Genomic DNA, 14,569 nt, shown 5'->3' with positions numbered 1-14,569 from the left:
AGAAACAACATAAGCCCATGCCAAACGTAGCAAAAAGAGTAGAAGCCACAAAACGTTACTCAAGCTCACATCGCCAGCGTTACTTGGCTCTGTCGTAGCCTGTGGTCACAGCGGTAAACCATAATCTCTTCGTGGGAAAATTGTAACATAAGATTCCCGAATCCGTTCGTCTGTATGTAATGACCGAAAGAAACACTCTTTAGAAACGTCTATTCAAAAAGTGTATTTCTGTAAAATTAGCCCGCGGCTATCAAAAATGGGGTGCAACGCGGTACACCACTAAAAACCTGTCACCACAATCCAAACTACTTAGTTAAAAGACGGAAATTTTGTCCAGCTTATTCAAGCAATAAGGAAAACAGTTAAATATGCGACCAACTTCCAAGTAACAATTTTAAAAATGATTTGCGATATCTCAAACTCACGTAAGCAGTTATGTGACGTAATAATGAAAGGAATTGTGAAGCAATTGAAACAGGTGTTCAAAGGTGATGATGCAATGTTTCATCAGGTCTTACGAACGATGGTGCAATATTTGGACATTTTCTAGCAATTTCCATGACGTAAGATGCCAGCTAGGTTAAGTAGACCATAACGGTTTTATATGACGTTTGATTTGGTAAACAAAATTGTCGGAAACAGCTTGCACTAGCGTTTCAAATTCGGACAAAACCCGAGTTTCCAGTATTTGAGAAGCAAAATTCCGAGGTTTTAATAAACTGTGACTTGGCCCGATAAACAAAGACAACAAAAAACAGCCTAGCCTACACTTATTTTATCGCTGAAACACGTTGCTCTCAAGTGATGTTTAGAATACTAGTCTTTCATACGAAAATCAAAGCGATATCATTCAGTCTGTTTCCCAGTTTTGTAATGCATAACCCTTAGGCGAATACACTTTTTTGGGCTCCACTGACGTGGGCTTGATTGTACGCAAGGTATGATGAGCCTTTCAAGATCATGTTTTTTGTCTGTAGCTTGAAAACGATGCATTTCCTTTTTCACTATTTCGTCCTATTGCACTTTTTTAACACCTTTAACTATAAATAGTAAAAATAAATCGACGTGATTTTGCATTGCGGAGGCTGCAGGAAATGATGTTGTATGGTGCTATTTTGCCTGATTGTGATAAATGCGTATAAAACTGAGGGAACAGCTTGACTGAATCTTTTAAATTTTTTTGAGATAATTTATAGCCTTTTTCACATTCTGTCTGAAATTTTGGGTTTGCTGATTTTAAAACCCGAATTCTGTGTACCGTAACAAAAAAAACGGGTTCCAACAACCCGGGTTAGAAACACTAGCCTGCACTCATGTAACTGAGCGATTGTCGGAGATAGATTACGAGCCTGTAGCCTAGCTGAGAGATAAACTCACAGACCAAGTTTCAAAAGAGGAAATTAACGTCAGAAACTGGCACGATTTTCAAACGAACTAAAATCTTACCGTAAGGCTGTCGAGATGATAGAGGTTTCCAACTGTTTGCATTCCGGCAAGTGCAAAGATGACAAGGACAATGAGTAGTACTAGAGTCAAGTAGCTAACCTTTCCGAGAGAATCTCCTATCATTTGCATGAGCTTGCTCAATGTTGGCCAAGACTTTGCTAACTTTAAGATTCGAACCTATTTAGAACAAAAAGATTAAACGGTCGTATATGGACCTAATTTGCTAGAAAACATTACAAAGGGACAACTTTGTGCGATAGGCCTGCAAAGGAGAAGTGTGACCATTTTTGGGTGTTCACTTTTGTAAAAAACTTGGCACAGTCTAATTGTATTAAAAAAAAATTGGAGGTGATTTGATGAGCGTCCACAACTCTTTTATAAATACTGCTAGACTATATCTTGCTGAAAAAAGTAAACACCCCAAAAAATGGCCACGCTACGCTTGTATACTTGTTATAACTTATAAGTGTCTGACAATTATGATTGTGCTTGTATGCAAAAGTCAAGGTAAGCAAGTTCCAGCTGAAATAGCTTCATATAACTTATAGGCTAATTCGCCGGTGTCCGACGTTTTTTTCGTAAACAGTTGTTCGTAAAATTAATTCTTCGTAACATAATTCTTCGTAAAGCATTTTTTCGTCCATGCAATTGACCGTAATACTAATTGTTCGTAAAACAGTTACAATTCTTTACGAACAATTAATTAGGGTAGCGTATATGCTAGAGATGTGACGTGCTGTAGACGAGCAGACAGAGTGTAGAGTCCCTGATTTAGAATGGCAGCGAAAAAGGAACGCCTAAACTTTTGTATGGTGGCCAGTTTTATTACAAAGATTATAGTGCACTTAACGCACAAGGGCAAGAAACTGCTTATTGGAGATTTTCTATGTTATGATGTAACCTGCTGTGTTGCAGAATTTGTGCTGTGAATATTATTTTGAGCTTTTGATTGAAAACTTTTAATTAACGATTTCAAAAATATTTTCATTGTCGAATATCTCGAAAACTAGAGCCAATTCGAAAAAAACTAAGTGCATTTGCGGAATCAGGGGCCTTGAAATACTTTAAAATGACTCTCAACTTTATTGGTGCCAAAAAAATTTTGTTGGCCTGTGTTATAATTAGGCTAAAGGCGAATAGCAGAAATTGTTATATTGCAAAATGTGCAGTAGCTTACATGACTTTAAAAGGGCACCATTGCCCCCTGTCCCTCCATGATGCCCTGCCCCCGATTCCGGCGCCCCTGAGTAACAACTGAAAAATTGTTCACAAACAATTGACCTATCACCTGTTTACGAACAATTCACTATACGAACAATTGAGGTATACGAAGAATTGATTTACGAAGAATTGTTTTACGAAGAATTAATTTTACGAACAGCTGTTTACGAACAACTGTTTACGAACAATTCACCTATAACCTAATTCGCCAATGTAAGAATTATTATCATCGTCAAAACATCATTAAAACAATTTTTGCATAAACACCTGGGTCTTTTTCTCCAGACGAAAAAATAATCGCTTGTTTTTGTATCCTGCGACATAACATAATATCCCAATAGGATGGTCCAAGATTTTGAGAAGATTGCAAGAGCTTTTAAGCATAACCTCGTGGGCCGGCCCCAACTAGGTTGCCAAGCAATATTGGTGTTCGACAGTTTTTTGTTTTTTTTTAAATTAAAATGAGATGAGTACAATTTAAAATTAAAAGTATTATAGTCCTGCATATGCGTTTCAATTGTACGTAATCAACCAAGTTTCTTTTAAAAATATTTCCTCTGCCAATGAGCGTACAAATGAGCCATGGTTTGGACCACCCACCTAAGACAGCTTAACCTCTTAGTCTTACCAATCTGATGAGCCTGAAAGCTCTCAACACTGAAAGTCCATTGGGAAGTTCATCTGATATGACAATTTCAAACAGGCTGAGCGTGACAACAACGAAATCGAATATGTTCCAAGTCACTTTGAAATAATCGTAGGGAGACAGTGCAAACATCTTCAGTACCATCTCGGCAGTGAAAAGGTATGTGAAAATCTGTTTCAGATATTATTACTTTGATAACAATAAAACAAATAGTTAAAACTGAAAAATTCCAATTTAGCCCAAACACTGACACTGACAGGATTCTTTTGCAGGCAAAGTTGTGGGAGTTTAAGGGTTTACATGATAAATGGTGACATACTGTAGTGTATGTACAGTAGTTTAGGATACAAATTCTACAAAAAGTTGCCACGGCAAGCATCTTAATTTAGCTTTTTAGAACCTCAATTTGATGTTCACGCTGTACAGTGAGCCTATTGTGAACGGGCGGCAACATGAACCACAGTTTTACAGCAAAGAAACAACAAAGATTATAAACATACAGTATACATAAACTGAAAACACCCGGTATGATCGATAGTTAACCTACGGGGGACCAAGGGTCTTTACTACACGGTATAGATTTTAAATAAATAAGTTTACAACACAATATGAAATCTACATTTTAGTGCGAGCCATAATACAGCGTGCCCTGCGAAATTATTTAATTGTGTAATGTAAAAGTTACTTTAAGAAGGATGTAAGGTTTTTAAGCATGAACCATAGCTTGTTGAATAAATAACAAAATTTGCAAAAAAAATAGCAACATGAAACAAGGATGGTTTGGTAGCATGTGCGCGGTTAAGCATCGCACCTCAGGAACATACACTCAACGGCATATAGTAAATGGAATACAGTAGTGCACAGTACAGTATAGGCAACAACACTTCAAAGCACGTGGAAACTTCAAACTTCCGGCTATGATGATTGGACCTGCATTAGGTATTCAAAGCCTCTGCAGTCCTCATTTAAGCAAAAACTAGCAGAATTATGAACTTCACTTCGTGTTCCAATCCATGAAAATATTATCTGATCAAATCAACACTTGTCACAAAAATGAAACGCTGAAAAAGGTAGACACTTTTACGTATTGCACTGCCCGAAAAGGTAACCGCAACCATGCGTGACATACGACATCGCTGACGTTGGTAGCGCTATCATGCGTGACATGACTCAACACGTGATTAACTGGTCGTCTTTATCGAAAGATTTTGATACAAAGAAATTTAACTGCTTGCATCGCCACAACCAACGTTGCCTAATGGTTAGGGCAGAGGAGTAATAATTTCGATTGCATGGGTTCGATTCCCACCCTCTGCTAATACTATTTTTTCTTCTTCAACTGAACTGAGTGCAAGAAGAATCGTAGTGACTGCAAACAATGGAGTTTATGAGAAAAGTTGTGACTAAAACACCAGTAATGTCATATACGATACGCATGGTTGCGGTTGCCTCTTCGGGCAGTGCAATACGTAAAAGTGCCTACCGCTGAAAAAGACGAAATGCGGGTTATCGCAGTTTTGACTTGAGCATTATGTTACTTTATTAGGAAGCTGAATAAGTCTTACTTTATTCGACATCGATAAAAAAGCGTCAAAGCTTTCTTCTTTAGGCTCCTGTTCCAAAGCCATGACGAGCGTGTTCAGAATGACCAATGACACAGTCAACATTTCGGCCGTAGAATTCATGAAGAAGGTCTTCAACTTGTTGCGAATTTGACAAAGACAGCTATTTCCCACACAACATGACCATCTGTCAAGAATTTTGTTATGACATAGGCCCACTTTTCCATATCAATATCAGATGAGGCTTACAATTATAGGCTACAGTAAAATCTTTTGATTTTTGGCAAAGTAGGTGATCAACTTTGTAACCATCACTGCACTTCTCTGGTATTAAAATTTAGTCCACCGTATAGTACAAGTAATTTATAAAAACGTCACCACAAACATCAAGTTATAACTGGTTCAAAAGTGAGAAAAACTAACTGAAAAAGATGATCAGGTACTATAACACTTCCTCAAATGGGCGATCAACCTAACACAAAAAGCAATCATTTAGAAAATAAATCATAAAAAAAATAAATTAAATTTTTTTATAACTGGTTCTGTATGTTTTTATTTGACATATGTTTCGGTGAAGATATTTGTCTAACTAAAGAGACAAGTCTTTTGACAGGTATTGCATTATTAAAAATTTGCCAGACTTTTTTCATGAAGATTACTAACAAAGTTTCCAGGGCTTTAAATTTCATAATTAATCATAATTCTAAACAATTAGTAATAACAACAGTCTATAGTACGATAAGAAAAGCAACATAAGAAAAGGCACAATCGTATAAAAAACTTACAATAGAAATATTTCTTTAAACTTTTCACAGGGGCAGCACCTCTCCAACACGGATTGATTTTTTGTTTTCGAATGCATTTTAAGTTTAATGGAACTCAAAGCCGCATTTCTTCTTTTTTTCATTGCTTCCTGTAAGAAATTGGAAAAGATTGAAGCACTTGCACATTTATAACAAAATTTAATCTTCCTGCTTCCACAGAGCAGATGGATGAGGGTCTACCCGGTGAGCTGTCTTGTTTCAAGCTTTATAGGAGATGATAGTTGTCATTGATTTTGTCATCATGTCTCGATTTTGTGATTTCGCTCTCATTTGGTTAAGGGGTGTGTTAAACATGATACCAAAAACTTTGCTTTAGATAAACTTGCAACAACGCAAAAAGCGCATAATTTTATTTTGTGCATACATTTGGAGTTTTATAATAATTATAAAAAATAAATAAAGAAAAATTTGGTGATTAAAAGAGTGAAAACGACAAACAATTCCGTATGTTGAGCCTACATGCGCCAATGTCCGATTCTAAAAAGTCATCTCGGTTTGCGGCCCTGTGAACGAACTCGCACAAGTGAAAGAAGACGTGTGGATACGTGGTAGTGGCGCATTTGACTTGAAACAAAAGCCTGGTGTTCGCTGCGCTGTTTAAAAGTTCCCTTCTTGCAACCGTATCTTGCACCACTGAACCAGACTCCTTACACTGATTTACTCGTTTGATGTGCTCAAGTTGATGGGGTATCTGAAGACATTAATCTGCCTTTATTATGAAACTTGCTGGAGCCCAACGGCTCAAAGATGAACTATTAAAATAAATCAAACAAAAATACTTAGAAATAATAAGAAGTGTTGATGCTACACATTAGAGTATCCCATTTTTGGGCGACTTTTCAGGAAAAATAAGCTTGGGTCATATTCTGAGTGAATTTTTAACGCTGAATTTAAAAATGAAGTTATTTTTTTTATTGTGACGTCATTTTGAGATGCCACTTATCGTCATTTTGAGATGCCACTTAGCGACGACGACGAGCCGCGAGTGTTGGGGGAACGAAGGGGAAAATGAAGGAAAGATACAAATAGGATAGAACATGAGACTACGTTTGTGATTGAAGAGATAAAAAAAGCGACAGGTGACAAAGAAGAATATTCAAACAAAGCAGAAAGTGGTTATCTTGAGCAGCTTTGGAGCAAAGATCATGTGACCAAAAGTAAATGTTTTGGTCACATGATCGTATCGACCCTTCACTTCTCTGCGACAGCAATCCGACCAACTGTCTTGACTCCAAAAAATTCTGAGCTAGAACATCAAAATCATCAGTGCATCGTAAACAAAAAAGATTTGGTCTAGAACGTTTCGAGAAAACTAATCTTGAATTAAGTTTAGTGATTCAGAAGTTCGAATTTTACTTTTTCGTGAAGCTCCATGTCGAAAATGTACAGAATTCTCCCGTGTAGCATTGCAGGATTAAATAATTTTAGAACAAGATAAAAGTGCACATCACATCACAAAAACTTTTTCAGGAATCTGGTAACGTAAAAAATTAAACTCACAACATCACAGAAAAACTGATTGTGTATTGGCACTGGTCAGGGGCGTAGTCATGGAGGGAAGAATTGCCTCCACCCGAAATATTTTAAATAAACATCTCACTCTCTGTTACAGTATCATTTGACAGAGTTTTATTGTTGATTTAGGCTGAACGTACTCTCAGAACGCGCAATTTTTAGGTGTTTTTTATTTTTTCTGGGAGATGCCCCATCCCCATGCCCTTCTGGGTGTTTCACCTTTGTCAATTCGTTTCCGGGTTTACAGACATGTGCATATAATACATATTCACCCTCCCTCCTCTGAATTTTTGTGCTGGCTATACCCTCGGCACTAGCACATCAATACATTGACAATGTAGGCCTACTTCAAGGGCCTGTTAGAAAAACTCAAATAATATTTTCAGCGCGGATTTCAAATAAAGGTTGATGTTATTATAAAAAAGTTGAAAAAAATGAAATAACACGTTTTGCCATGTCAAATGTACATCAGAAAAGACAATAAACGAGTTGAGGAGTCTGGGGGGAGCCCCCAGCAGTTACGACAATCCTCGAAAATATTACCCCTCCTGTGTAAATCTGTTAGAGGCCCTGACTTACAACGATGGGAACTGAACTTCATGCCAAACGCAAAGATGGTGTTATTACGTTATAAATGGTAAAGATTTTGCCACGTTATGCGTCGCACAAAGATTGCCAAATATGGTCGTAGATCAGATAAGTCGGTTGAATGCTACTTTTTAGACGGAAAAGCACAAAATACCATTTTTTTTCTAAATAGCTTGTTTTCTGTTGCAGTTAGCGCTTAACCATGTATTGAAAGTAGATAGGAAATAGACACGTCCAGTTATTTTGGTACAAGTTCCAGCTCTGTGTTTTTACTATTCTCGAGATAGGACCAAAATTGCATAAACTTTCTCAGTGCCATCTCAAAATGACGCCATAATAAAAAAAAATAACTTCATTTTTAAATTCAGCGTTGAAAATCCATTCAGATTATGACCCAAGCTTTTTTTTTCTGAAGTCGCCAAAATGGGTCACCCTACAATATATTATTATATTTAGTTCATAACTTGATTTGTTAAGTTGCATCAGTTATAAAAATAATAAAACTATTATAGCTTGCGTAGCCAATCTACTGTAATTATATAAAATTTATTTTGAAAAAGTTCTTCGTCATAGCTTTCGATAGCTGACGTAGGTCTGCTTATTGAAAGCATGAACTATCAAGATTCGAAATTACTATTTGTCCTCTGCTGTAAATTGCAGAATAAGATGCAATAGATTGAGTTTCGCTTTTGGCAGCGTGATTGTTGTTTTTCTCACAATGTATATTAGGGTGGAGTGAAAAATTTTTTTTTTTTCAAATCAAAAAATCAGATTAACCAAAATTGGCGTATGGACCTAAAACCAACTTCTGAGATGGTTTTGGGTTTGTGCCACCTACACCGAGGTGGCCCATAATTTTTAAAGGTCATCCGAGGGTCAAATTTCATGAAAATCTCATAACTTGGAAACCGGTTAAGCTAGAATGTTGGTTTTTGGCTTAAAAGTTCCAGAAGGTCCATGTTTATATATGCTCTAATGCAACTTTTGTCTCTATTTTAACTATATAAGCTGATAATAATAAAAAATGACATTTTAGTTTGAAAGCTATGCAACCAAGAAGTGAAAATGCTATAGTTGAACTATTTGCACCCATAGTTATGTGTTAAAGCATAATAGGTACAAACTGACTAAGTACTGCTTAAAATACTTTCTAAGTAGTTAGTACAAAGGATATGCAAGCAACAATCATGGATATGTGACAAACAAACTCAAAAAAATAATGTAGCAAAGACTCAAATGCAATAATGTTACAATGTTATTTGACATTAAGTTTCAAAATTTACATCTTTGGTTTCCATGAAATTTATAAGAAACTACTTACAATCAGGGTCACATTATAAAAATTATCATGTGGTGAAAAAATATTGAAAACCTTCAACCTGAAAACATTAGGACTAGTATCAAAGTCACAAAAAATGTATTTCGATTCTAATCAATTCCAAATTAGGGCAAGGCTGACTTTGCTTTGGTAAAGACCCTTGGTAAAGACCAACCTTAATCAACCACTGTTTGCAATGAGTGTTACAGAAACCATGACATCAACTCATTTATAATTACACATATCCAATAGCAATACACTGCCAGGGGCTCTGAGAATGGGGGGAGGAGTCGGGCAACTTTCCCCCCCTAGCATAATATTGTAAAGGACAAACAAATGCAGAGAAGGATGGATTTGAAACAGCTCAAGTAGGCTTCTTGAATGAGGCAGCTTTATTTTGAATTTCCTATATGGCCTGGTTACACTTGAAAATAACACAAGCTACAGTAGATCAATTACTCCAAAAATGATATGACCCTCAGAGTCAAACCAGCGCCGTGTGATCTTGAGCCGGGCGCGTAACCACTGAGCTAACAGGGCAGACTTACGCCTGGCCAATGCAGTTTTTGAAGTCAAGGTTCCGTTGGTCAAGCAAAAATAGTAGGCTACACGCTTAGCCAAACGCAGCAGCACCAGTTTTCAAGTGAAAACAATAGAAAATTGATGATGCAGAAATCAGTAGGCTTAAGCATCAAGTTTTACGTCTTGAAACAGTTTAACAATGCCTACCTTAATTCGAGAATGATTCGTTCTTGATGAGATACATTTGAAGTTGCATATGCTATGATCGAAAAATACTTGGAACTGCCTATTTTATTCAAAAATTTGTTTTTTATTTAAGTTGTTACGCTATCATTTTAGTGGCAAAAATGGGCCCCCCTCAAACGTGCAAAAACGAAAAACTACTCGTTTTTCCTTTACAATATTATGCTAGGAGGAAAGTTGCCCGACTTTCCTCCTCTCGGAGCCCCTGGCTGTGTATTGCCATTGGATATGTGTAATTCTAAATGAGTTGATGTTAAGGTTGGCAAGGGTCTTTACCAAAGCAGAGTCAGCCTTGCCCAAATTTGCAATGGATTAGAGTCGAAATACATTTTTTCTGACTTTGATAGTCCTAATGCTTTCAGGTTGAAGGTTTTCAATATTTTTTCACCACATGATATTTTTTATAATGTGACCCTGATTGTAAGTAGTTTCTTATAAATTTCATGGAAACCAAAGATGTAAATTTTGAAACTTAATGTCAAATAACATTGTAACATTATTGCATTTGAGTCTTTGCTACATTATTTTTTTGAGTTTGTTTGTCACATATCCATGATTGTTGCTTGCATATCCTTTGTACTAACTACTTAGAAAGTATTTTAAGCAGTACTTAGTCAGTTTGTACCTATTATGCTTTAACACATAACTATGGGTGCAAATAGTTCAACTATAGCATTTTCACTTCTTGGTTGCATAGCTTTCAAACTAAAATGTCATTTTTTATTATTATCAGCTTATATAGTTAAAATAGAGACAAAAGTTGCATTAGAGCATATATAAACATGGACCTTCTGGAACTTTTAAGCCAAAAACCAACATTCTAGCTTAACCGGTTTCCAAGTTATGAGATTTTCATGAAATTTGACCCTCGGATGACCTTTAAAAATTATGGGCCACCTCGGTGTAGGTGGCACAAACCCAAAACCTTCTCAGAAGTTGGTTTTAGGTCCATACGCCAATTTTGGTTAATCTGATTTTTTTATTTTAAAAAAAAAAAATTTTTCACTCCACCCTAATGTATATACAAACGACCTGGTTTAGCCTGATGCTGCGGTTTGCTGTGGTAGTAGCGCTTTGATTGATTGAAAAAAAAGAGATCAAAAAAGAAATCAAAAACGAGATCAAAACGTTAATTTTACAAAGCTACAGTGCATCGTAAATGATATGTTATGGAAACCAACTTGTCAGTTTCTTCGGAAACTTGATTATTCTCTGCTTGCTTCATGGAATTTTGTGCTTAGGCCTACGTTATCATCAATATGTTTTTGTTTTTTTCGTGCGTATGCTGTTGTTGAAGCGCGGGAACGTTTCAATTATTTCATTTTTTCTCTTGTAAGCTTATTTTAAATGGAAAAATCGTAGTTTCCGTAGGGTGGCAATTGACTAGTAGACCGTATGGTCGTCTCGTTGTCTCCCTGTCGGTATGGAAACTTGTGTAAGTTTTGTACTGTGTATATTGCATATTTCAAACATGTACCTATGTTCCTGTTACTGACAAATAAAACATTGATTGATTGATTGAATTTTTATCCTCGGACTGGGAAAGCTTCTTGCAGAGCTTAATCCTGGTCGTTTCGCATACTTGTAGACTGTAGAGGCTTTGAATCACTGACGCAGGCCCGGTCACCGAGATTGACAAAGCGAAGTTTCCGATTGTTGAAGTATTGTTGCCAGGAAATTATTCCATCCATTAGATGCCGCTGAATGGAGAGCAGTCCTTAACGTGCGTTGCTCAAGCGCACACCCCGAGAGTCGAACCAGCGCCGCTTGATCTTGAAGCTTCTTTGGTCCAGAAGTCACGCGCTAACCAACTGACCTATCGGGGCAGACTATATACCCGAAAGTTGGTGCAAACCGCTACTACCACAACCAACCCGCAGCATCAGGCTAAAACAGGTCGTTTGTATCTACATTTGTGAAGTAACAGAATAAGTAGGCCTAGTTTAATTTAATATCATTCTAAAGTATGCCTATCACGCATTTACGCAAACGTTTGCAATATATATGCTTTGAGATAGAGCAGCAAATAAAGCGCTCGCTATCCATACATGCAAACTTGGTTCGACTCGCGGCTTAAGCTAATTGTTTAAAAAAACACCTCTCACTTCACTAACGAATTGAGTTGAGTAATTGCTGAAGGAAAGCGGCAAAGAGAAATGAACCGGCTACCCTACTCTCTGCGGAAGCGAAGAGTTAGTATAATGAAAACTTTAACTTTTCATCTTTCATCCTCCGATGCTTGGATTCAAGTATGAAGAGGTTTTACGTTTTTCTTTTTTTATTTCCAGCTTTTCTTTTCTTGGGGTGAGATGTTGCAGCGGATAAGGCGCTGGCTTTCCAATAATCCAAACTTGGTTGGACACCCGGCTTGAGTTTGTTGACAAACAGCACTCACCTCTACCCAGGGTGTAACAAATAGGGTAGGCATTGTCGCTGAAGGAAGGCGGCCGAGAGAAAAGAACTGGCCATCCCTGCTCTCGTTAGTGTCGAAGGCCTGGTATAATGAGAACCTCATCGTTTCATTCCTCAAAGACCAGTAACTGCTTATGGTATTTTTACCTTCCCTTTTTTAATAAATGCATTCTTACTTTTTCTTGTAGGAGTTCTCTTTTTTCCTCCTCCAATGAGTTGGCCACACTCTTTCTTTGATCTTCATAAGAAGATGCTACAACAGCCAGGATCAAATTGACAAGGTAATATGATCCAAGGAAGATCATCGCGAGAAAGAAGAACCATGCAAGTTGACCTAAAAGATAAATAAATTTAGCCTATATTCATGTCTAAACAATTTTCCGTGTATTGATGTGTAGTGACGTAAATTTTGATGTATTTTACTCACCGACACTGGTTTTCTTTTTATTTTGTGTTTTCATTCATTAATTAAGTTTTTAGCATGGCCTTACTTCTATTTGTTCCCCTTTCCGGAAATAACATTTTTCAACGTTTTCTGTGTCCTATTTATGTCGTTACCGATTTTAACAATACGCACATTTCTCATTTCAGCTGGACCTGGTGTTGCAGCTGTAGAAATAACTTGGTTTTATATCCCATTGGCTGGAGGAGATATACAACACCCTTAGATCGTCTTCAACAAATTTTACAAATTAGTTTTCTACACAGTAATCAGATGACTGGAAAAATCCGTTAGTGTGCTTTGTTAGCATGCTGCGAAGGTTCTGGTCCAAAAGAGTTCTGTACCAGATAAGTCAATGACATTCAGCAATACCGACATGAAGGAAATGTATTCCAGCAAAAAAGGTGTTAGAATCTATAATAGCTGAGCTGTTTAAAATGTAACAAATTTCAACAGGCCTGTCATTTAACCCAAAAAACTTAAGTTTGAAAATCTAATAATATGAAAACTCACGTTTGCAAATTTTCATGTCTTGAAATAAGCATGCTGGTATATGGTAGTGGCATGTGGAGGTAGTAAAATATATTCTGTCTATAGACACACTCACTGATGCTTTGATCATAAATGTACAGTATATGAGTTAGCTCTCGCCTCTCAGCCCAACAAGCTGCTGCAGTGGTCGATTGAAGAAGTGTGTTTTAAAGAAATAAAATTGTTTACGAAAAAGACGACGATGTTATTTGAAAATAAGTGACAAATGATATTTGATCGAAATGCTGACAATGATCAGTGGTGTATTTACTATTGAAATTGTTTAAATACGAGACGTTATGAAAATAGCCAAAGCTTTATTTTTCTTCTCAAAAAAGCATGCGGAGTTTGTATGTTTGTACAGCACCTACAGAAATAACACAACTCTCGCAACTATTTTTGCATTTTGTTACGTTTTTCTTTGTTTTTGTTGACAGGAAACGCATTTGACGTTGAAAATGTCAAAAAGTTTGGGATGACGAAAAACAAAATGGGGTATGCATTGCTTTAGTAAGCTTTTATTCTAATGTCAAAGTGTAATTCGATTGCAATGGCACTGTAGTGTTCCGTCTGGGGTGGATGCTGAAGTTATAAATTAATAATTAGGATTTATTTTAAATTGTTATTCATTGGTCAAAAAATAATTGAAATAGCACTTACATAAACTGTTTGTTTGCGACTTTCAGAATATTACAAAATTAAAAACGTTTTAATTGTTAAAATTTGTTGAAACTTAAATTGCATAAGCCAAGTGTTTCGTTGGTATATAGCCTGTTGTAAATTAAATTCGCGGAATGAGCACCTGTAATTCCTGAATCTGCTGTGATATTATAATAACCACTACTCTTAAAAACAGGGTTGTAGAGACCGACCAAAAATACCCAACTTCTTGTCATAAAATGCATAAAAAAAAATTATTTAAAAACCTAATCTTGTTGTAAGCTTTGTCACAAAGATTTCAGCCAACTGATGACGACATATTTCAGCCTCCAGTGATGACACTTTCATTAGCCTATGATTGAATGCAATTACCTTTACCATATAATAACTTTGAAGTAGCCTATATTTTTCCACATCCTCTTACCATTCGATTCTAAAATTTGCAAGTACAATTCTTCCCAATTATCTTGAAGAGAAAGACGAAAAACGGAGAGAAAGGCAAAAAGAAAATTGTCAAAACTAGTGAACCCATAGTTAGGGTTATTTCCCCTTCTCAGGCAAATACTAAAATTTGGACATGTCCTAAAAATAACAGAAAAAATCAATCAGATAAAAATACAGGATAGCTTTTTGTTCATA

General features: G+C 36.5%; 1 protein-coding gene across 1 annotated transcript in view; it reads right to left on the bottom strand.

Annotated features, from left to right (window-relative positions):
* Window positions 1-14,569, bottom strand: part of LOC145780618 (sodium channel protein type 4 subunit alpha B-like) — a 67,262-nt gene that overhangs the window by 35,315 nt on the left and 17,378 nt on the right. The window contains exons 6-11 of the mRNA XM_082592244.1: window positions 14,355-14,512; window positions 12,474-12,631; window positions 5,661-5,788; window positions 4,879-5,062; window positions 3,296-3,484; window positions 1,447-1,623 (exon numbers count right to left, since the gene is read on the bottom strand). Coding sequence (XP_082448370.1) covers window positions 1,447-1,623; window positions 3,296-3,484; window positions 4,879-5,062; window positions 5,661-5,788; window positions 12,474-12,631; window positions 14,355-14,512 — 994 coding nt within the window. The remainder of the gene's footprint in view (window positions 1-1,446; window positions 1,624-3,295; window positions 3,485-4,878; window positions 5,063-5,660; window positions 5,789-12,473; window positions 12,632-14,354; window positions 14,513-14,569) is intronic.

The sequence above is a fragment of the Aplidium turbinatum genome, chromosome 12 (genome assembly GCF_918807975.1).
Source record: "Aplidium turbinatum chromosome 12, kaAplTurb1.1, whole genome shotgun sequence".
Taxonomy (NCBI): domain Eukaryota; kingdom Metazoa; phylum Chordata; class Ascidiacea; order Aplousobranchia; family Polyclinidae; genus Aplidium; species Aplidium turbinatum.
This window is presented reverse-complemented; position numbering and strand designations above follow the sequence as displayed.